A 24,096-nucleotide genomic window follows, 5' to 3' on the forward strand; every position below is an offset into this window, starting at 1 on the left:
CATATTAGTTTAAGTGCATGTGGTTTACCTTGAATATTAAGCATTTCTTTAGGTAGGTGTGGAGGTCAATGTTTTTTTTCTTTTTTCTTTTTCTTTTCTTCTTCTTCTTTTTTTTTTTTTTTTTTTTGAGACGGAGTCTCACTCTGTCACCCAGGCTGGAGTGCAGTGGTACAATCTCGGCTCATTGCAACCTCCACTTCCCAGGTTCATATGATTCTCCTGTCTTATCCTCCTGAGTAGCTGGGCACATGCCACCACTCCCACCTAATTTTTGTATTTTCAGTAGAGACCGGGTTTCGCCATATTGGTCAGGCTGGTTTTGAACTCCTGACCTCAGGTGATCCACCTGCCTCGGCCTCTCAAAGTGCTGGGATTACAGGCGTGAGCCACCGCGACGTCAGTGTTTATTTTCATGGCTGCTTTGATTTCATTATGATCAAGAGTTTCAGAACAAACTAAGGAATTAATTTGTATTTTTGTCTGCATTTAATCCTTTAAAAGTCAAATAATTCTAGAAAGGCACGTGTGGGGGATGCGTTCACGTTTAGTGTTCAGACTTTGATTCCATCCGCTGTATTCTTTGCGTCTCAACCTCATTGCACATTCTGCCCCCAGCTTTAATGTTTCCAGGCAATATATAACTCTTCTCCTATAAGGGTGGAATGGGTGGGAACCATAGGTCTAATTGCTCCATATGTAGATTCAAACACTCCTCCCTTTCTGCAACCCACTGCCCTTCCTCAGCCTCTGTTGCATCTCCGATGTGCAATTCTGAGTTTCAACAGGATTCCATCCTCTACTTTGTACAATCTCATACCATTCCTCTACCTGAGGTAGGAAAATAGGGTCTGGAGGCAGGGAACATAAGGCCAATTCACGCTTCAGCTGTAACAGGAAATATCCTCTCCATAGGGCGTTAACCTTGGTTTCCTCGTCTATAAAATGGAGAGAGTAGTCATTCCTGCTTTGGAACGTGCTTTTTAGGATGAGTAATGTAAATTGCCTCATGCAGTGTCTGACACATAGTGGGTGCTTGATAGATCTTTGTTAACAGATATGCCTTTATATTGATTCTTAGCTGTAGGAGGCATTCATTCAAACACATATTCAAATAATCTTTTAGCTATATTGCTGCTTGTATATGGATTTCTCTTGCCTTCTGTGAACTCCCTTATATCTCCAAGATTTCAATACAGGAATAAGGAGTACTCCAAAGATTTCTTGCACTTTCTGGAATTAGACGCTGTGACTTTAGCTTCCTTCCTTTGGATTTTAGGAGGCAGAGTCATGTATTGAGGTGGGTGCAGTGGTGTAGGAAGAAGGCCATTTCTGGGAAAATGGGACAGAGTATCGATCTTTTTCATTATGGCCCCTTCGCTTCATTAGAATAAACATTTATTGAACAAGTGTAAAGCATGGCGCTAGTAACTCATGTTTTATTGGCGTTTTCTTTTCCTTTTTTTAAAAGCTATCTCCTACAGGAAGGATATTAGCTCTTTCATTCTCTCAAGGGTCAGATGTAATCTTCCAATATCTGACTTTCTCGTCACCCATCTGGGAAAGACGCCGTCCCTTTAAGGCCCTGGAAAGGGTCTAAGTGTTGGTTTCGGTGGGGAGGCCACGCCCCATCACGTGACCGCAGCCCCAGCGGGGCGGGGCCGGCGTCTCCTGGCTGCCGTCACTTCCGGTTCTCTGTCAGTCGCGAGCGAACGAGCAAGAGGGTGTTCGACTGCTAGAGCCGAGTGAAGCGTGAGTGCGCGGGATCCCCTACCCCTACTCCTCGGGGGCCCCCCACCGTCCCAGCCGGGCCGTGAGCTGCCTTTGGCCCTCCACTCCTCTCGCCGGCAACGGCCGCGGGAAATGGCGGCTGTGCCTTACCTCCCCCTTCCCCTCTTCGGCGTCCCCAGGCCCCCTGCTCCGTTCCTGACTCCGCGCCTGACGCGCTTTGGGCCCTTCCGCGCTAGACTCCCGTCCCCGGGGAGCCGAGCCCAGGCGACGGTCGCTGCGGCCCTGGGCGGCAGATTGAGGCCGGCCGGGGGGCGAGGAGCCGCGGGGAGGGGTCGCGGTCCCTCTAGGGACAATGCGGCGGCGGCTGGCCTAGGTGGGGCGCGTGCAGTTATATACTCTTCCCCCGGCCCTCGCCCTGAGCGGGGTGGTCTGGATACTGGGAGAGCGGATGCGGGCGGGAGGGGGCGGTGGGGGGGGGGGGAGAACGGCTGATGTGCTGGGGGAGGGAACCCTTCGAGAGAAGAAAATGGCGCTTGGTGCAAGTCCCGCCCCTTCCCACGCCGTCTTCTCCGCACTTCGCCGCCTCCCACGCCCCCTCCGACCAACCTGTCTACCCTCGCTCGAGGAGCTGCTAGCCACGGGGTTCTAGCAGCTTGCTGGGTCCTTGCGACCCCTTCCCTGGTCTTGTGTTTGTCACCTTCCTGTTATGCCGAAGTCGTGTGCCCTTCAGTCCTGGTTCATTTTCACCTCGGTTTTTCTGATCTTCCTCTCAATCAGCAAAGGCTGAAAGATTCCGTTTCTCTTTTTAAAGTTGCGTTTTGTATAAATTCTACAATAGCGGTTTCAGTACCAGTTACTTGAATTACAAGCTGCTTCTCCCCTCACCCCCACATTGGAACAGGTAAAAATATATTTGTTAAAAGTTGAGAGGCTGGCTTTAGTTACCGTTACCTTTCTTTTCCAGTGGACTTCTTTGGGTTGAATACCAGGTGGTTCTTTGAAAAATTCTTGGGGCGGGGGGGTGGGATTGCATTGGGAGTTATACCTGATGTAAATGACGAGTTGATGGGTGCTGACGAGTTGATGGGTGCAGCACACCAACATGGCACAAATATACATATGTAACAAACTTGCACGTTGTGCACGTGTACCCTAGAACTTAAAGTATAATAATAAAAAAAGAAAAAAAAGAAAAATTCTTAGGCCCCCAGGCCGTTTTTAATAACAGACGGTAGTTATGATCGAGAGTTTCAAAGTGAAAAATTATATTCAATTTAGTTACCTTTTTTAAAAATATCTTTTTGTCGTATTAACTAGCATAAACTGAACTAAATTGATTTTGGAGATTAGGTTGCAAAATGGAGCAGAAACAAAAAATGGATAAAACGTGGTCATGAACGTTGCTTTTGCCTTCTGAATTTACTCTTGAAGACGTTACCAGTTAAAATCAGATTGAGCTTTTTGAATTTAATGGCTAGGATTGGGGTGGCCCACTTCTTTTTCCTTGACCTCCTCTTTTGGAACACATGCAACATCAGTGCTAATGCAGGTTTCGTCTAGAGCGCTGGATTATGATTTTTTATTTTGAGGAGGAATTTTAAGTCTTTTTTTCTTGTATTCAGCAAATACACTGTGTTGTGTTTAGGCCCTTTAAGGCATATAGAAATTAACCTATTTATGGCTAGTGTTCCGTTATTGGAACGCTAAGCATGTGGCAGTTTTTTATATCCTACTGCTCAAGGTCATCGCCAAGGTCTGGTTGCAAAATTCAAAAATTGCAACCTCTGGCATAAATGGGTTAATAGGACCTACTCTCCTCTGAGATGGGGAGAGCAAAAGATATTTTGATAATCAGCGTTTTACGATCTGGTGTTATAAGTGCCTTGAATAGAGGTATCTACATATTTTGGAACTCCTTGAAATTTGGGACCTAGGCTTACTGATAGTTTGCTCTCTGCAAACTTGCACTCAGGCACTCAGTAAACACCCACTTGTAAGCAAGGCACTAAGCTATGTGTGTCTCTGGGAGAACCTGGGGAGCTACCAGCACGGTAGGAATTTGCGGGAAGGTTTTGCACCTCACATAAATAGGTTCTTCAAATTTTAATTATGTTCCAGAGTAGAAAATCTGTGTAAAATGTAATGAATTGCTGAATTGCTGTGAATTGTGTAGAATTTTTTTTTTTTTTTTTTTTGAGACGGAGTCTTGCTTTGTTGCCCAAGCGGGAGTGTAATGGCGTGACCTCGACTCACTGCAACCTCCGCCTCCCAGGTTCAAGCGATTTTCTTGCCTCAGCCTCCCGAGTTGCTGGGACTGCAGGCGCGCCACCGTGCCCCTCTAATTTTTGTATTTTTAGTGGAGATAGGTTTCACCATGTTGGCCAGGCTGGTCTGGGAACTCCTGAGCTCAAGTGATCCACCCGCCTCGGCCTCCCAAAGTTTTGGAATTACAAGTATGAGCCATCGTTCCTGGCCTGAATTGTGTATAATTTTGTATACTCTTGAATTAGTACCTGTTGTTACTTTGGTGATATGACCAAAAAGGCAAAATATGAATAAAATATGTGAAAATTAATTAGATGTCACATTTGCATAGTACAGCTAGTTCCCTGTTGTGTAAATGTTGGAGTCAGTTCCCCACAGTGAATAATTTTACATTAGTTCTGATCTCATTGGTGTGAAGTCTAAAGCAGTAATAGTAGAATTACATTTTTCTGGTTTTAACAGTAATTGTTATCTGTTGCCTTCTTGCAGTCTACCCTACCCATAGTGTGTAATGCCACTAAAACGAAGTATAGAAAGATCCATTGGCTTGGAGAAAGGTTAGAGGTGTAGGAGTGAATGACGTTTAGTTCATTGTTCTTACTGAGTGCAGCACATTGCACCCTGCATGTTATTTGCAACTTAAAAGAGTATAAATTAAAACTTGTGTTCAGTGTAACAACTCCAGTACCACAAAAATGGTAGAATGAACCATGGAACTTGTCCTTGATTTTTTTCTTTGATTGGGGGAGAGCTAAGTTGAAAGTAATAGAGTACTTTGATTTATGTAATGTATTTTTCTTTCAGGATGCCTAAATCAAAGGAACTTGTTTCTTCAAGCTCTTCTGGCAGTGATTCTGACAGTGAGGTTGACAAAAAGGTGACTATTACTGCACCAAGTCGTTTTTGTGATATTCAACAATATTGTCCATATCCCATTCTGAAGGATAGTAAAAGGCATATTGACATCTTAAAATGAGGATCTAGATGGGAGTGGTGGCTCATGCCTGTTACCCTAGTTCTTTGGGAGGCTGAGTTGGCAGGATTGCTTGGGGCCAAGGGTTCAAGACCAACCAGGCTCATATTGCAAGACCCTGTCTCTTTAAAAATAAAAATAAAAAATGAGAATGTGAATGGGTATTTCTGGTGGTGTGGTTGGTCTGTGGACCACTTGACTAGAAGTGCCTAGGATGCTTTTTGCACATTCATACTCATAGGCCCTAATCAGACTTAACAAGTCTTCTGTTGAGGACCATTAGGAACCCTGAAGTTGCAGAGCCACTGCCTTGGATCCTAGGGTCATAGAATTCTAAGTAGGCCAAAGTCACTATTTGCCATTATTTAGAAATTTACCTGATGTTTTTTGTAAAATGTTTATTTTTTTAAAGACGGGGTCTTGCACTCTTAACCAGGTTGGGGTGTGGTGGCAACATCATGGCTCCCTGCAGCCTCGACCTCCTGGTCTCAAGCAATCCTCCTACCTCTGCCTCCAGAGTAGCTGGAACTACAGGTATCATGCCTGGCTAATTAAAAAAAAAAAAGTTTTAGTAGGGACCAGGTGTTGCTGTGTTGCTAAGGCTGATTTCAAACTCCTGGCCTCATGCTGTTCTGCCTCAGCCTCCCAAAGTGCTGGGATTACAGGTGTGAGCCATCATGAATGGCCATAAAATGTTAATTATGACAGTTCTCTCAGTTACTGGTGTTTATTCTGCACATAAGGTTTTCTGAATTTTAGACTTGGTACATTTTAGGTTGGAATGTACCAAGTTTGTGCTCTGGTCCTTTCCATTTAACTAAATCAGCACCCAGTAAAGCTAACTTGAAACCCATTTTGACAAGATAGGCTTTTTCTGTGTTAGATGACAGCTGCACCGTAATTGGTGCATTTTGCTAAATTGAGCATCTCAGTGGAGCATAACTGAGCGTCTCACTCTGCGGTCAAGTCTTCCGTGCAGAATTGTTCTTTATCTCATAGAACTTTACATATCTGAATAGATATTTATATACTAGAAATAGAATAAGTTGGTGGTGTTTTTCCTAATCAGTATATATACTTTGTAAAATAGCAAGTAATGACTAGCATTAGTAGACCTGTGGTTTCTAAAAGTTTATTCAAAAGAAGCAGGCTCCCCATCTTTTTTTTCCTCCTGAAGCTTAGCAATTTTAGCTATAAAAAAGGGGAGAGCCTATGGGAGATTGGAGAAGTTGTGATGTTAAAGTATAAATATAGACTATAACAACACTTGGAAGGGTAAAATAAGGCTTCAAAGACTATACTTGAGTAAATTTCTTAATTTTAAAATTTGCACCCTATATAGTATTTGAATATGTTCATAATAACAAATGTGTATTGAGCTTTTATTTGCCAGACATGCACTAGTCCACGGGGAAACCTTACAGCCTGATTTATAGAATAATTACTTTCTGCATACTGAGCTGAGTTAACTTTTTGTTTGTCCCAAGTAGTAATATTAATCTTGTAAACACTTAACCTTATATACCATGTTTTTCATTTCACGTTTTACATGTATGTAATATTTTTCCTAGCCTCATCTAATTTGATAACTTTCAATTAATTTAGTAATATTAAAATATTTATATTATTTCATCAAGAAGGAACATGACTGCCCTCTCCTGTTTGGATTGGGAATTCTAGTGGTTTTTATGGGTTGTTAGCTCTTTTTGAGAATGAGACTTTCTAATAAGTTTTTAAAATAATGCAGTTTTTAAAACACTTGTGATTTTTGAAAGCTAGTCTAACACATAGCTGTCTATCTTCAATGATTTTTTTTTTTTTTTTTTTTGTGGTGAGGAAGTTCTTGAGTTGTTGGCTCTCAGTGCCCAGTGCAAAATAGCTCTCTTCAGATTTGCCTAGTCATAAATTCCTTTTTTAAAAAATTTTGAGATGAAGTTTTGCTTTTGTTGCTCAGGCTGGAGTGCAGTGGCGTGATCTCGGCTCACTGCAACCTTTGGGTCCCAGGTTCAAGTGATTCTCTTGCCTCAGTCTTCCGAGTAGCTGGGATTACAGGCGTGTGCCACCACGCCTGGCTAATTTTTTTTTTTTTTTTGAGACGGTGTCTCACTCTATGTCGCCCAGGCTGGAGTGCAGTGGTGTGATCTTGGCTCACTGCAACCTCAGCCACCTGGGTTCAAGCAGTTCTCTGCCACAGCCTCCCGAATAGCTGGGATTACAGGTGCCCGCCACCAAGCCCAGCTAATTTTTTTGTGTTTTTAGTAGAGATGGGGTTTCACCATTGTGGCCAGGCTGGTCTCGAACTCCTGACCTCAAGTGATCCTCCCGCCTCGGACTCCCAAAGTGCTGAGATTACGGGTGTGAGCCACTGCTCACAGCCCATAACTTCCTTAAGCCAGCATAAATCCCTTTTGGAATAGGCAGGACATATCCTGGAAATGAAGTAAGTTGGTTGTATTCTTTTTTTTTCTTTTTGAGGCAGAGTCTTACTCTGTCACCCAGGCTGGAGTGGGTTGTATTCTTTCTAATTAATATATCTGCTTCATAAAATAAGTAACTGACTAGCTTTAGTAGACCTGTGGTTTCCAGGTTTATTCAGAAGCAGCAAGGTCCCTCCTTTTTTTTTTTTTTCTACCAAAGAAATCATACGTGGGATCCCAAACCACAAAATAACTGTTCCTGTGGTTAATACCATTCTAATGCCTGAAGTGTCTTTGGGATCCTGAGAACAGAGTTTGAAAACATTACTAGATAGAAGGATTGGTCAGATTCATAGTTTTGTTGTCGAGTGAAATTTGCTTGTGTATATATTTATGATATTTTGGATATAGTCTTTTGATTGTTTAACACTGAGATGTGTTTTATTCTTATGTGTGCAGATTTTAACCATATTTTTTTCTAGTTAAAGAGGAAAAAGCAAGTTGCTCCAGAAAAACCTGTAAAAAAGCAAAAGACAGGTGAAACTTCGAGAGCTCTGTCATCTTCTAAGCAGAGTAGCAGCAGCAGAGATGATAACATGTTTCAGGTAAAGTTGGCTTTTTTTTTTTTTTTTTTTTTTTACATGGAGTCTCGCTCTGTCAGGCTGGAGTGCAGTGGTGCAATCTCGGCTCACTGCAACCTCAGCTTCCTGGGTTCAAGCAGTTCTGTGCCTCAGCCTGCCGAGTAGCTGGAATTACAGGCACCCGCCATCATGCCCAGCTAATTTTTGTATTTTTAGTAGAGTTGGGGTTTCACCATCTTGGCCAGGCTAGTCTTGAACTCCTGACCTTGTGATCCACCTGCCTTAGCCTCCAGAAGTGCTGGGATTACAGGTGTAAGCCACCATGCCAGGCCAAAGTTGGCTATTTCTTTAGATTCAGAGGAATTATTATCTGGCTTGATCTGAAGAGTGTTAAAAGTACTATAATCTGATAATTGCATAATATGTGTGTTACAATCCTCTTAACTAGAGACATTTATTAAAACAGAACAAACTAGTTAAAGTATTTTGTACAATGCTGGATTATTGGTAAAGTCTCTAAAGTCCAGTTTTGCTGTATTTAAACCAATGCAAATTTAAATGTTACAGAAATCCAAAAAATGAGATTGAGAACTGCACATTTTGAAAGCAACTTGGAGGAGGCAGGTCAAGTGTTGGGACAGTAAGCTATGAATAGATTATTATGTGCCTAATTTTGGCCTGATGAGCAACAGAAAGGGGAATGAGTTGAATAGGTAAAGTGAAGGAAGTTCTTTAGAGGGACTTGATGAAATCACCTGGAGAGGACTCATATAGCTTCTCTTGGGTTTCCTATCTTGTTTTAGGGACATCTGGCATCTTTGTACAAGAAGGATTTGTGAGGAAGGGGTGTTGGGGTTAAATGGAAGCAGGTGAGATTGCTTAGATGATTGTAGGCTTTAATCTGTATGTGAGGTGATAAGGGATTAGATGGGTTTTCCTAAAGGAGAAATTGTGCCGATTACAAGATACAGGTTGGAAAGAATGGACCAGAGGAATTAGGCAATCAGTGAAGATGTGGACTTGATTGTGGATGTGATTAAAAAAAAAAATTGAGTTGCTTCTGTAGCACCTGAAGGACTTAGTTGGGAAATGTTCATGTGGGATTATCAGCATGGTTGACTAAAGTTGCCTACTAAAGTGTTAAACAGGAAGAACAGGAAGCAGATGAGGGCATGTCTTGGGTTATATTCAGATAGAGAATGGAAGGAGAAAGAGGTGTAGGTTAAGAGAGAGGGTGAAGGAAAATTAGAAGAGTGCAGTAATGGGAGCAAGAAAAGGATGAGTGTTTCCAGAAGCCATAAGTATTAGTTGAAACCAAAAAGTTGGGTGGAACGAGCGACGACTTTTTTTTTTTTTTTTTAGACAGGGTCTCTGCTGTGTCACCTAGGCTGGAGTGCAGTGGTGTGATTTCTGCTCACTGCAACTTCCGCTTCCTGGGCGCAAATGATCCTCCTGCCTCAGCCTCCTGAGGAGCTGGGACTACAGGCAATGCTCCATGATGCATGGCAAATTTTTTTTTTTTTTTTTGGTAGAAATGGTGTTTAGCTGTGTTGCCCAGGCTGGTCTTGAACTCCTGAGCTCAGGTGATCCGCCCACCTTGGCTTCTCAAAGTGTTGGGATTACAGGCATGAGCCACCCTCCCTGACCAAGACTGTAAACATTTATATGACTAGAAAGCAAGGCTAACATACATGTATTTTTTGACCTGTTGATAGCTTTGAAAGGTGGAGTGCCAAGATTAAGGTGAGAATGGGAAAATTTAAGTTTTTTTTTTCTAATGCTTATTTTTGCCTTGTTATACTTCTGGGTAAAGAAGATAGACAAAGTACTGATGAACTATTTAGTTCGGAACACACATTTTAGAGATTCGATTCTGTTAAGAGGAGTTTGTGAAAACTAGATCAATTTTTAGGAATTTTCTCACCAGAAAAACGGAGCTTCATTTCTTAAACCCTCATCTGGAAAGATTCCCAAGCCTCCTAAGGCTGACATTGCATCTTTTGAAAGCCTGTCTCTAGGAGGAACATAGGTCATTTTTTTTTTTGAGATGGAGTCTCACTGTGTCACCAGGCTAGAGTGCCGTGGCATGAATCTTGGCTGACTGCAACCTCCGCCTCCTGGGTTCAAGAGATTCTCCTGCCTCAGCGTCCTGAGTAGCTGGGACTACAGGTGTGCGCCACCACCTCCAGCCAATTTTTGTATTTTTAGTAGAGACAGCATTTCACCATGTTGGCCAGTATGGTTGGCCAGGATGGTCTCGATCTCTTGACCTCATGATCCGCCTGCCTTGGCCTCCCAAAGTGCTGGGATTACAGGCGTGACCCACCGCACTGGCCTAGGCCTTATTTTCAGAGTGGCTTTCAGGGATCTAGTAGTGTAGTCATTGTAAGAGATAGTATAATAATTTCATTGCCATTACAGCTTGATGTACATTAAACATCAGTACATAAGCCGTTCTCTAAATGTAGTAAAGAGTTGTACCAAGGGAAAATCAATACACTAGTCTTTTAAAGTCTGAAATAATTGAGGCAGAATCGTGACTAGAGAGAAGATATTAGAGATGCTTGCTTCCTGGTTCCTTCAGCCCTGATTTTGAAGAACTTCCTTCCGTAGGGAGATAACCTACCTGGAGTGACATCTGTGATTATAAAGAGACTGGAGAATTATCTCATAATCACCTAGTACCTGTGTCTTGAAAGGTCAGAATAGTTGAGGCAGGAAACTTTGATCCATATTTTTCTTCGAGTTAGGCACAAAGGGTCAGTAATACTGCCTTAATTGATTTGATGATTTAAGGATACTTGATACTTTCAAATTATTTAATTTAAAATGATTATAACTGGTCATTTTAATCTGGGGCAGGAGTCTGTAGAATTTTTTTTTAATTTGAATTTTCTTTTTTGTGTTTGAAGGAATTATTCATAACCTTTATCACGGGGTCCCCTGCACAGGAGGTGAGCGGCGTGTGAGTGAAGATTACCGCCTGAGCTCTGCCTCCTGTCGGATCAGCAGTGGCATTAGATTCTCATAGGAGCGCGAACCCTATTGTGAACTGCGCATGCGAGGGATCTAGGGTGTGCGTTCCTTCCGAGAATCTAATGCCTGATGGTGGGATAGTTTTCATCCTGAAACTGTCACCTTTCCCCTTCCCTGCCTGTCGTGGAAAAATTGTCTTCCATGAAACTGGTCCCTGGTGCCAAAAAGGTTAGGAACCGCTGCTTTATCAGATCTTCAAAGGGGACAGGGAATCAAATTCATATAAGAATCACAGTTCTTTATGAGGTATATGGTATTTTTTGCTGCTAATCTCCAGATTTTGTGGATATAAAATATTTTCTGTCATCTGATTTTATTTTCTTCCAATAAAATGGGATTTCAGTGATCTTTATTTTTTCTACTTTTTTTTTTTTTTTTTTTTTTGAGGTGGAGTTTCGCTCTGCTGCCCAGGCTGGAGTGCAGTGGCCAGATCTCAGCTCACTGCAAGCTCTGCCTCCCGGGTTCACGCCATTCTCCTGCCTCAGCCTCCCGAGTAGCTGGAACTACAGGCGCCCACTACCTCGCCCGGCTAATTTTTCGTATTTTTTAGTAGAGACGGGGTTTCCCCGTGTTAGCCAGGATGGTCTCGATCTCCTGACCTCGTGATCTGCCCGTCTCGGCCTCCCAAAGTGCTGGGATTACAGGCTTGAGCCATCACGCCCGGCCTTATTTTTTCTACCTTTAGGTAATATGTCCCCTATACTAATATCTCATCACTTGTTTAATTTTTGCTAATAAGAATTTGTCAATTTTACTCTTTTTTTTTTTTTCTAAAGGAGAAGCAAATGTTGGGCAGATTTTTTTTTAAGAAATGTTTTTGAGGTATAGTTTATGTACAATAAAATGCACACATTTAAAAGCGTACTTTGATAGACTGTGATAAATGTACACGGTTTTGTGGCCAGACCATTTTCATCACCCCAGAAAGTTCCTCTTGGCTTTGCAGTCATCGCTCGTGTCCTAGGTAATCACTGATCTTATTTCTACCACTATAGATTTTTGTTGCCTGTTCTAGAACTTTGTATAAATGGATACATGCAGTCTGTTTTTTGTGTCTGGTTTTTGCTTAGCATAATGTGTTGAGATTAGTCCTTGTTGCATATATCAGTAATTTGTTTTTATTGCTGAATAGTATTTTGTATGATAATACTACAGTTTGTTAATCCATTCACTTTGGATGGACATTGGAATTGTATCAAGTCTTGGGCTATTAGGAATACAGCCTCTGTGAATATTCTTGTACAAGTCATTTTGTGGACATTTTTGCCCTTTTGGGTAAATACCAGATGTATTTGCTGAGTCATAGGGTAAGTGTGTAACTATATAAAACACTGTCAAACCACTTTCCATAGTAGCTGTAGCATTTTACACAGCCATCAGTACAACTTACGAGATTCCAGTTGTACCACATCCTCACTAGATATTGTCAGTCTTTTAAGTTTTATTCTTTTTAGTTACAATGAATGTATAATAGTAACTCATGGTGCTTTTACTTTGCATTTCCCTCATGTACAGGTCTTAATTCATTGTACATCTTTAGTGTGTTTATTGGCTATTTTTACATCTTTTGTGAAGAGCATCTTTTGGCCACTTAAAAATAATGCCAGGTCATTTGAGTTGTAACGCTTTATGTATTTTGGATATAAGTCCTTTGTCAGATGTAAGTATGATTAGTTTTTTTTTTAGACTTCAGGGAGACTTTAGTTTTCAAAGCAGTCTAGTTTAAAAATGAGTGAAGGTTAACAGAGAAGAAAGAATATGAAACCAGAGAGACAGAATCAAACAGACAGGATAAGGGCGGACTGGCAGTTGGTCAGGGGCATCTGTGACAGATCTTCTCTCTTGGAAAGGAGGTTCTCACCAGTTCTGGTCAGTTCATCATTTTCTTCATGTTCACAGTTCTGCTCCTTCCTTAGGCTGTGCTGGAAGGCCAAGACCCCTGTGGCTGCACCTTGAGTGAATATTTTCTTTAGGTTTCTGGTTTACCTTTTTATTTTCTGAAACATCTTTTAAAAAAAGGCTTTAGTGTGATTGTCTATTAATTTTTCTCCTCTTTTGCTTAATGCTTATTTTCTGTCCCAGACATATTTTGTCTACCATGGCCACAAAAAGTTTTGCCAGTGTTTTTTCGTAGAAGTTTTATAGTTGTAGTTTTCACGTTTAGGTCTATGATTCATGTAGAATTAATTTCTCTGTGTGTGGTGTAAGATAGGGATTTAGAATCTTCCCCACCCCCAATGCAGACGCTTGTTGTTTCAACACCATTTGTTGAAAAGAGTATATTCTTATTCCTTTGAATTACCCTGGATTTTACCAAAAAAAAAAAAAAAAAACCAAACAAAAACCAGTGAGTATATCCAATGTGTGTGTAATTTTTGACTCCATTGTGTTCCATTGACCCCTATGTCTGTCTTTACTGCAGTGCCACATTGTCTTCCCTTACTGTATTACAGTGAGTCTTAAAAAGTGCTTAGAGACACTTTGTTGAGGAAAGCCTGTTTTCTCTGGAGTTTATAATTTGTGGTAAGCAGATACGTAAGATTTTTGAAAAATAATTTTCTGTGAATATTTTTAAGTTCTCAATCTTTGAGTGAGGTGCATTAAAGATGTTATTTGAAGTGAAATGAAAAGGAAAAACTGTTATTATTGACTGGAACTCTGGATTTGTATATGGTTGAATGGTTGGTGAAGCATTGTAGCTAGTTGCATCTGTGGATTCCTATTGGTTGTAGTTTGTACTGCAAAATTTTGCTTCCTTTTTTTTTTTGTGGTAAAAATCATAAAAGTGTATTCACATTATTGTGTAACAGATTGCCGAAACTGTTTCGTCTTGCAAAACTGAACTTCTGTAGCCATTAAACAACAGTTCCCTTTCTCCCAGCCCTGGGTAACCACCATTCTACTTTTTGTTCCTATGAACTTGACATCATGTAAGTGGAATCGTAAAGTATTTACCTTTTTCCTTTTTATGACTGGCTTATTTCATTGACATACAATGCGACAGGATTTCCTTTTTTAAAAGCTGAATGATACTCCATTGTGTGTCTATTCCACCCCCCTCCCGCTTTTTGTTTATCAGTTCATCTCTGGGTGGATATTTGTGGTGTTTCCACTTCTTGGCTCTTGTGAATAATGCTGCTATGAACATGGGTATGCAGATGTCTCTTGGGGTCTGTGCTTTTACTTCTTTGGGATATACACCCAGAGGTGGGATTGCTGGATCATATGATAGTTTAAACAGTAATTTCCTTTGGCTGCAGTTCTGATATTGAGAGTAGTACAGTTGACCTTTGAACAATGCAGGGTCAAAATGCAAGGCACCAACCCCTGTGCAGTTGAAAATCTGGTTATAACTTTTGACTTCGCCAAAACAAAACTGCTAAGTATAGCCTACTGTTGACTGGTAGCCTTACCAGTAACATAAGTGGTTAACATATATTGTATGTTATATGTACTGTATGCTGTATTCTTACAATAAAGTAAGCTAGAGAAAAGAAAATATTACTAAGAAAATAATATGGGAGAAAAAATACATTTTACTGCACTGTATGGTGTTTATCAATAACACTAGTTTACGTTGTCTCTTTATAAGATATATCATGTTAGAAATTGTAGGCAACCATAGCTGCAGATTTCAGTCCGTGGTACATATGAAGCAATTCAACTTTTAATTATTATTTTTTTTGCTTTTTAAAATTAAAGACAGAATCTTGCTGTGTTGCTCAGATTGGGCTCAGGTGATCCTCCTGCCTCAGCCTCCTGAGTAGCTGGGATCATAGGCATGCACCACTGCTTCTGGCGTTTTTTTTTTTCTTGTGATGTCATGCCTTCTCTCTGCTTCTTGGGAGCACTTTCAGCATCTCTAGGGGCACTTGTATAGGACTCATCGTGTTAAGGTTTATGGTATTGCACTAATCATGATGAAAAATATGTGAAAACCGTGAGAGATCACTTTTTGCTGCAATACACAATTTGTTGGAGACATGAACTGCTCAGCAGAGATGATTAGCATCACATAGTGTTTTACACAAGGTGTTTTAAGCAGATATTTGTAACATTTGAGCACACTGAGGTAGCAACAGGAAGTGGCTATGAAATTATTAGCACTACTACACTATGTACTGCGGTTAATTTTATGCAGTTATGATTTAATCTTTGTTTACATTTCTACTGTGTCCGTGTGCATAAGTTTTGATACATTTTAACTTCATATAATAGATTTGTATGTTTTATGATAGTAATTGATAACCTCATATCTATGTATGTTTTATGCATTCATGACATACCTAACTTTTTCTTAGTGTTGTCGTTATTTCTAGGCTATGCAGTTGTTCTGTGAGTTTTTTCAAATTGTCAAGTCTGCAAATTTTTTTCCAGTATGTTCGTTGAAAAAAATATGCATATAAGTGGGACCTGCACAGTTCAGAGCCATGTTGTTCAAGGGTCAGCAGTAACCATTTTCATGATTAGATGTAGAGTGAGCATGCAGCAGGTTGTGAATATGAGTACAATTGAAACAGATACCACTCTTGTAAGGAGCACCTCTTTTTATGTTTGTTTCTTTTGCAGATTGGGAAAATGAGGTACGTTAGCGTTCGAGATTTTAAAGGCAAAGTGCTAATTGATATTAGAGAATACTGGATGGATCCTGAAGGTGAAATGAAACCAGGAAGAAAAGGTGAGGTCTGATTACTTGAATTTTGTTATAGTGTTAGGACTAAACTAAAACTTTTCTGAGTAGCTTACTTAACTTGAAATGTTGGCAGGACACACGGGGCAAGGAAGAATCTTAGTTGATTATCTATCTTCTGTAGTCATTTTGGACATGATACTTAACATTTTTTTAAAGAGATGTCTTAATACAGCTTTTGGGAATAAAACCCAGAAAAGTAACACCCCCTAGTATCACTTCAATTGGCTGCTAATATACTTGAACAATCTTTAAAAAGGTTTATAGCAATTCTGAAGCAGATTAGGCACTATCTGGGAACTTGTAAAATCTGGAATGGAAAATCTCGGTTTACAATGCTTCCTTTTGATTCAGCTCGTAAAAGCTATTCTTTAGGGCATTATTCTTCAGGCGGATCTCTGCTGTCCTTCCATTTGTGCTTCATCCAGTCCCAAGCCTCTTAGCATTCTGGAAGCATATTTTATATTATTCACCAAACAGCTAGAGAAGGTGAGCCAACCTAAATTTGTATATTTGGATTGCTGCTCTAGGTTGATCCTCAGCTAAAGAAAAATGCTTCCTTATTTAGTTTTACTCTGCTTGCCTGTTAGTTTGAAAGGTACCACTTGTTTGCTTCATTCAGTTTTTTGTTAAACTCAGCCTCTATATGTGTTTATACGCTTTCGTATTTTCTTCAAGTCACTTCGGGATTGGTCATTCACGTACCAGAGTGGCTGATGCCATATTTCTTGTTTATTCTTTTTTTTTTTCAATTTCATGGCCTTCTGGCAGTTTTCTGGGAGTACTTTCTGCTAGTTCTTGTTTACTTCTCTGTTTATATGCATCAGTATTAGAATGCTAGAACATTAAAGTACAAAATACAGAAAATATAAAATTTCTATTCATACTTTTACATCTTAAATAGGAAAGACATATCTCACATTTTTTAACCGTTTATGTGTTGGGTTATATGCTAAATTCATTATTCGTGTTAATCATTTACAGCAACTCTTTGGGGTGTAGATACCATTTTACTGGTGAGGAAACTAAGGCTTACAAGGTGTTGTAGTTCTTTTTTAAGGATCATACGCTTAGTGAAAGTGAGGCTGGGATTTTAACCCTGACAGGATGACCCTGGAATGCAGTTACCTGGTATATACTTTCTGAGGAGTCCTGTATGAATCAGGTCCTGGGAATTTTTCCAAAGTGAAATGAATGCTTCTGGAAGAACTCAGCACAATTACTCAGCTTGAATTTCTGTGGAAATTTTGGGCAAATATTGGAACCAACTGGAAATATAGTAATGGGGTATCACATGCCAAATCTGGACCTGACCATTTTAGCCTGATAGTTGGCAGGTATTAGTAAGATGTGTCTTCAAACCCTCATTTATTCTCATTGGTTAAAATAGGTACTATGCAGGATGCACTGTGGAAAGTAAGACTGGATATGAGATTGATCTGCTTAGTAAATTGTGATGATGATTTGTTAATTAACAAATGTAAGAGATGTACATTTGATTTCAGTATTGTAGCATTGTGTCAAAGTGGCATTTTTTTTTTTTTTTTTTTTTTGAGATGGAGTCTAGCTCTGTTGCCCAGGCTGGAGTGCAGTGGCGTGATCTCGGCTCACTGCAACTTCCGCCTCCCAGGTTCAAGCAATTCTCCTGTCTCAGCCTCCTGAGTAGCTGGGATTACAGGTGCCAGCCACCATGCCCAGCTAATTTTTGTATTTTTAGTAGAGATGGGGTTTCACCATGTTGGCCAGGCTGGTCTTGAACTCCTGACCTCAAGTGATCCACCTGCCTTGGCCTCCCAAAGTGCTCGGATTGCAGGTATGAGCCACTGCAGCTGGCCTAAGGTGACAATTTTGATAAAACAGTATTCTAGTTGGAAGTATGAATATCCTCAATGCTTAAATAGATTTTCACCTTTGAATTTTTAAACTTTGTTTTAGGTATTTCTTTAAATCCAGAACAATGGAGCCAGCTGAAGGAACAGATTTCTGACATTGATGATGCAGTAAGAAAACTGTAAAATTCGAGCCATATAAATAAAACCTGTACTGTTCTAGTTGTTTTAATCTGTCTTTTTACATTGGCTTTTGTTTTCTAAATGTTTTCCAAGCTATTGTATGTTTGGATTGCAGAAGAATTTGTAAGATGAATACTTTTTTTTAATGTGCATTATTAAAAATGTTGAGTGAAGCTAATTGTCAACTTTATTAAGGATTGCTTTGTGCCCGCCACCTAGTGTAAAATAAAATCAAGTAATACAATCTTAACTGTTGTGGCCTTTTTTGATCATAAGAATTGGTACTGTTTAAGGCCAAAAATAACAGTTTTTATAGATCTTTTAGTTTCAACTCAATTTTTACAATAAAAAGGATTCGTATTGCATTGAGCTTATAAACTTACGGTTTGAGAACTCCATATTTGATCTATTCTCTTCCAATCAAATGTCTAGGCTTGTTTGACTTTCACCCCAATGATTTTTCACTCTTTTTATAATTGTTTACTTCAGTTTCCTTTAATAACTTAATCTCTTCCTGTTCAGTTTTTACTTCACTCTTTATTCTTTTCTTTGAGTATGTTATGCTTATTTGGAAAGTCAGTGAAACTGTCAAAATGTTATCTCAATAGGATACTTACATGAGAACTACAATCACCAAATCTACTGTATTCAACATTAGCAGATCTAATTTGATAAACAACATGGCTTGTGTGAAAATTGAGCAGGTGTTTGTTTACCCATAGTGTTCTGTGTAGTTATTGCTTAGTCTGCAGAAAATAATGACTTAGATGAGATGTCTGACTTGCTTTCACTTATTAAACATGTTCACCATGGGATGATGTCTGTAACATCAGATATTGTTAAACTAGACTAGGATTTAATAAAAATTGTGAAAGCTTACTGGCCTAACATTTTATTTTATAGTATTGAGTATGAATTATATGTAGCCAGAGATGTCATTAAGTTTTACTGTTACAGTAGGTAATATGGTTAGTTTGTAGGGAAAAGAGCCTATGAGCAAATGCTTGTGTATTTTGGCCTTTGCCCCAGTAGAAGAGACCAGTGGCATTCTAGGCTTGGTGTTACTAAGTTTTAGCAGACACTAGTAAGTGGTTTGTATTTAACCATACTGATGAAGCAGACAGATTGAGGCACAGATTTTAGTGGCTTTGTGGCAATAAATAGGGCATGGTGTGCCTTAGGAAAAGAATGTTTATAAAGGGAATTATAACTGAAATTAAAGGAGGCGGCAGTGAAGAACAACTAATTCTCTTCTATCTAAATGATAGACGCATGATATTTTGAGATTTTTATAACGAGTGGAACACAATTCTAGGTAGACTAGAAAAAGGAAAGGTTTAAAGACATATAAAAGATTCTTGTTGACAAATTATTTTTGGTAGCAAATCTCAAATGGTTACCTGCTATTAAGGGCTGCCATATCAGAGTTTTGCACTATTTTGCTACCAAGTTTGATTCGTACATCTAAAACATTTTGTAGTTGATTGTCAAGGACTTAATTTGAAAATCATTTGCCAGGCCACATAGTTATCAATTTTTTTTTTCTAGTAGCTATTCTGTTGTATTTTTAAAACATTTTTTAGATGTCTTTTTAAAGTATATTTAGCAGTAACCTTAAGAGGTTCAAATTGGTGAAATTTCTTCTTGTAATTTAGCCTTCATCAAATAATAGGTACCAATGTATTAAAAATGTTTTTTTTTTTTTTTTTTTTTTGCAGCCCCTTGAACCTAGAGTAGGTTCAGAGAAACTCCCAAAATTTGTACGTTAGACACATCATGCTTGATTGGTAACTTCCCTCCTTTTTTGGGGAACATGTTTGTGTCCTATTAACTTAATTGGATAGATTTGTAAATATTTCTTATTTTTGGCACACAGGAAGGGTAGTTAGAATACAGAACTTTGATTTTTGGTGTAGATGCAGAGGGAATGATGGGTAAATTTCCTAAGTTTATGTGAATTTGGGGGGTGTATGCATTTTGAAACAATCTACTAACAGATGGTGCTGAAATCTATTACCTACATGTTATCTAGTTGTTTAGCATTATGTTAATGAAACCTCCTTGTAAGGAGTGTTTCTTTGGCACAGTTGGTAGGTTGACTGCTAACTTCATTTAAATGTGTTACTGGATATGCAATATACTGAGATTATTAATCCGTTTTTTGTGTATGGGAAAAGAGAACTGGGTTAAAAGAAGCAAATTAACTTGTTCTGAAAAGAAAGTATAGATTAATTTTGTTTTCTGTTTAAATTTTATCTCTTTGGTAAAGATTTTTTTTTCCTAGGCAGAAAGCTTGGCATTTTTAGGCATAGATACCTTACCTTACAATGCCAAAATGAATTTAATTCCAGTACTCAGGTTTTTCCCTTTAACAGACTCTTATGTGTATCAGGGCTTTCTAATGGGTTTTTCTTCTGTTTTTAAAATGTGAGCAGCATTTGACCAATTTCCAGTGCTCTTAGCATTTTACTTAACGAACAACCACTACAAAAGAAAATATTTGTAATTTGATTGTGTTTTGCTTTGCTTCATCAATGCCTAAGAACTTAAGAATACTCCTACTTCATTAGCTACTCAAGATGCTGTGACAATCACATCTATTCTACATAATGTGTTTAGAAACAAAGAATTGGGTGAAAAATGAAATAAGTATATTCTGACTTGGCTATTGAGGGGAAAAAGAAAGAATTCAGTATTAAGTGTTCCTCACAGGAGATGTGTTAGCAGAATACCATAAAAGTTTGAAATCTTTAAAAAGTACTAATATTTAGGTCTCTCTCCTGAAATTCTTTGCAGTTCATTTTTTATGGCAATTAACCCAATGAAACACTCAAAAGTTTTTTTTTTTTTTTTTTTTTTTTTAAGTGGTGTTTTTCCAGATAAACTCTAGGGTGAACATTCACATAATCACAAATATGTAATTCTGTACTTGTGGAATGCCTGTATGCTTTGTTTTCGTACATCTTCCATGGAGATGTCTGAATATAATACTCCATCTGTGAATATTTTCAATGTCAAAATAAAAGAAAGAAATCTGCCCTTTGTGTTATCCCAGTTTCACAAACCTGAAGGTAAATGGGTAATTTGTCTGTTGAATGGGTTTGATTAATAGTATGCCTTTCTGTGTGAATGCTTTGGAATGTGGATTAGTCTTGGGTCCGTCCTTTCCATCTACCTGATCCAAATGGAAAAATGCAAACACTTAGGTGTACACAGGCTCTTTTTTTTCTTTCTCCCTGTAAGTGCCTTGTAGTCTAATGATTCCTTCATATACTTGACTGTGTCATGGACTCCTTTGAAGATTTCAGAAATTATATTTTCATTTATAAAGTCCCTATTTTGCTCTTGGTTAGTGTTTTTGCTTAAGATGATACGTTGAGGGCCCGTTTCAATTTCTGTTTAGGAATAGAAAGATCCATGGTATATTCACTTAACTGTAAATTTGCTTTTAGTAAAACATAATTCAGCCAGAAGGAGGAAAAAAAGTAGTACTTGGAGTTTACACAATCACTGACTTGATAGTTTTGTAGTATGGCTCGAAGGAAGTTACTGGGATAGGAAAGGTATTTGCAAAGTACTAAACATTTAAAAAATTATGTGGAATTATTATATAACAGTTCACCCAATAGTTACGTACATTTTAGTAAAAGATCTTGCTGCAGCCCAGCATGGTGGTTCACTCCTGTAATCCCAGCACTTTGGGAGGCCAAGGCGGACAGATCACTTGAGGTCAGGAGTTCCAGACCAGCCTGGCCAACATGGTGAAACCCCATCTCTACTAAAATGCAAAAATTAGCTGGGCATGCAGGTGAGCACCTGCCATTCCAGCTACTCAGGAGGCTGAGGCAGGAGAATTACTTGCACCCAGGAGGCAGAGGTTGCAGCTAGCCGAGATTGTGCCACTGCCCTCCAGCCTGGGCGACAGTGAGACTGTCTTAAAAAAAAAAAAAAAAAAAAAAACTTGCTACATGAACAGGACTTTTTTTCCCCACTTGCTTCATTCACATAAGCCCCTTAAAGAGTTCAGACCTTCCCAGACCTGCTTTTATAGACATTTTAGTCCTGGATTAATAATGACCCACTATCTAAGTGAAATGCTCCTGTTATTTCACTTTTTATGTTCTTGATAGCTTAAATGATTTATCCTTCTGCTGGATAACTTATTGTAGTTAGGAGATAAGATTTATGCCACTTCTGTAACTGCTTCTGAATTTCAACTCATTTCAATGGTTGGATAATGTAACCTCCCTGGGTAACAGAAAGACTGTGTATGTAGTTCAGAAATCAGCTGAAATTGTCTATGTAGTAACTCACGTATCTTGAAAAGTGATGTAAAAGTTCCAGTTTTGCCCTCCTAAGTAAGCTAAGCCCAAGTCTTTTAAAATGTTATTTATTTATTTTTTGAAGACACAGGGCCTTCCTGTGTTGCCCAGGCTGGAGTGCAGTGGCTATTTACAGGTGTGGTCCTAGTGCACCATGGCTTTGAGCTTGTGGGCTCAGGTGATCCTCCTGCCTGAGCCTTCCTAGCACCTTTACAGGTGTACACCACTGTGTCTGGCAAGCCCAAGTCTTTTAATAGCTCCTATTCCGAAGGCTTTATTTTTCAAGTATGTAGTTGTTGCAGGAATGGTGCAGAAAACTCCCATGTACCCCTCCACTCAGAGACCCCATTCAGATTTTGTGAGTTTCAGTGTCTTTTAGCAAAAACATCTAACTCAGGATCACGTGTCTCATTTGATTATCTCTGTAGTCTCCTTCAGTCTGACAATTTCCTTAGTTTTTCCTTGACTTTTACAACTTTGATGTTTCTGAAGATTTGGTAACATGAAGGCCATTGGTGGTGGTGACAAGGATGGGGAGGGCAGAGGCTAGTTGAATGAGGAGTGGAGACAGGGTGTGTAGACAGTTTATTTGAGCAGCTCGGTTGTGAAGGATAAAGAAAAATGGGATGGTGGCTGTAGAAAGGTGTGGGATCCAGGGCAGAGTATGATTGAAATTACAGTGTGCAGCATCTGAGGGAAGGTACACGTGTAGGTTCCTAACTTGCTTCAGTGTGAATTTAAGTTGACCTTGGGTGTCAGCAGCAGTTTCAACCACTTTGCACTTTTTTTTTTTTTGGTGACTAAGTGCCATCTGAACCGTGAGTACTTCTAGTAATTTTAAAGAAAAATACGAATTACTACTTTTTTTTTTGAGACAGCGTCTTGCTCTGTCACCAGGCTAGAGTGCAGTGGCACAATCTCGGCTCACTGCACCCTCCACCTCCCAGGTTCAAGCAGTTCTCTGCCTCAGCCTCCCAAGTAGCTGGGATTACAGGCGCCCACCACCAGGCCCGGCTAATTTTTTGTACTTTTAATAGAGACAGGGTTTCACCATCTTGGCCAGTCTGGTCTTGAACTCTTGACCTTGTAATCCACCCGCCCTGGCCTCCCAAAGTGCTGGGATTACAGGTGTGAGCCATGAATTACTTCATTTTAACATGAATCCGATCACTTGGTTCTCACGCCCCTCTTCTCCACAGTCAGGCTCTCCAAATTCAGACCATGGCCTTGTCAAACCTTGGGTTTTGGGATCTGGCACTAGGCATGTCTAGCCATGAGCCATTCTCATTTATTGTTTTTAAGGCACCTGAGGTCTCCATTCTCTGTTGGAGTCACAGGGCCTGCTCTGGATGGGGAGCCTATAAATGAAGGGAGGAAGTTTAAGACCTCTTTAATCTATTGGAGGAGCCTAGGGAATGGCTCCTAGGCCACAGGGTCGCAGATGGAAATGGCCCCTCCAACTTGGAGAATGTTTGCTTCATATTTCAGTGACCTTGCACTTGGTTTTTTCCCCCATGTATGTTATCTTTATTTTTTTTTGAGAGACTCTTGCTCTGTTGCCCAGGCTTGTGTACAGTGGCGTGATCTTGGCTCACTGCAACCTCCACCTCCCAGGTTCAAGCGATTCTCATTCCTTAGCTTCCCTAGTAGCTGGGAGAACAGGCGTGTGCCACCATGCCCGACTACTTTTTGTATTTTTAGTAGAGATGGGATTTCACCATGTTCGCCAGGCTGGTCTTGAACTTCTGGATTCAAGCAATCTGCCCACTTTGGCCTCCCAAAGTGCTGGGATTACAGGCATGAGCCACTGTGCCTGGCCCCCAGTGTATTTATTCTGAAAAATTTCTTTTTTTTTTTTTTTTTTTTTGAGACGGAGTCTTGCTCTGCTGCCCAGGCTGGGGTGCAGTGGCCGGATCTCAGCTCACTGCAAGCTCCGCCTCCCAGGTTTACGCCATTCTCCTGCCTCAGCCTCCCGAGTAGCTGGGACTACAGGCGCCCGCCACCTCACCCGGCTAGTTTTTTGTATTTTTTAGTAGAGACGGGGTTTCACCGTGTTAGCCAGGATGGTCTCG

At 39.9% G+C, this 24,096-nt stretch overlaps 1 protein-coding gene across 1 annotated transcript; it reads left to right on the forward strand.

Annotated features, from left to right (window-relative positions):
- The first annotated feature begins 1,677 nt into the window (after positions 1–1,677).
- Positions 1,678–18,152, forward strand: SUB1 (SUB1 regulator of transcription). Its single transcript, NM_001261211.1, is given in 5 exon segments — positions 1,678–1,749; positions 4,798–4,870; positions 7,866–7,988; positions 15,570–15,678; positions 17,626–18,152. Coding segments are annotated over 4 exon segments (384 nt in total). The 5' UTR covers positions 1,678–1,749; position 4,798; the 3' UTR covers positions 17,706–18,152.
- The last annotated feature ends 5,944 nt before the right edge of the window (positions 18,153–24,096 follow it).

Source organism: Macaca mulatta, chromosome 6 (genome assembly GCF_049350105.2).
Source record: "Macaca mulatta isolate MMU2019108-1 chromosome 6, T2T-MMU8v2.0, whole genome shotgun sequence".
NCBI lineage: Eukaryota > Metazoa > Chordata > Mammalia > Primates > Cercopithecidae > Macaca > Macaca mulatta.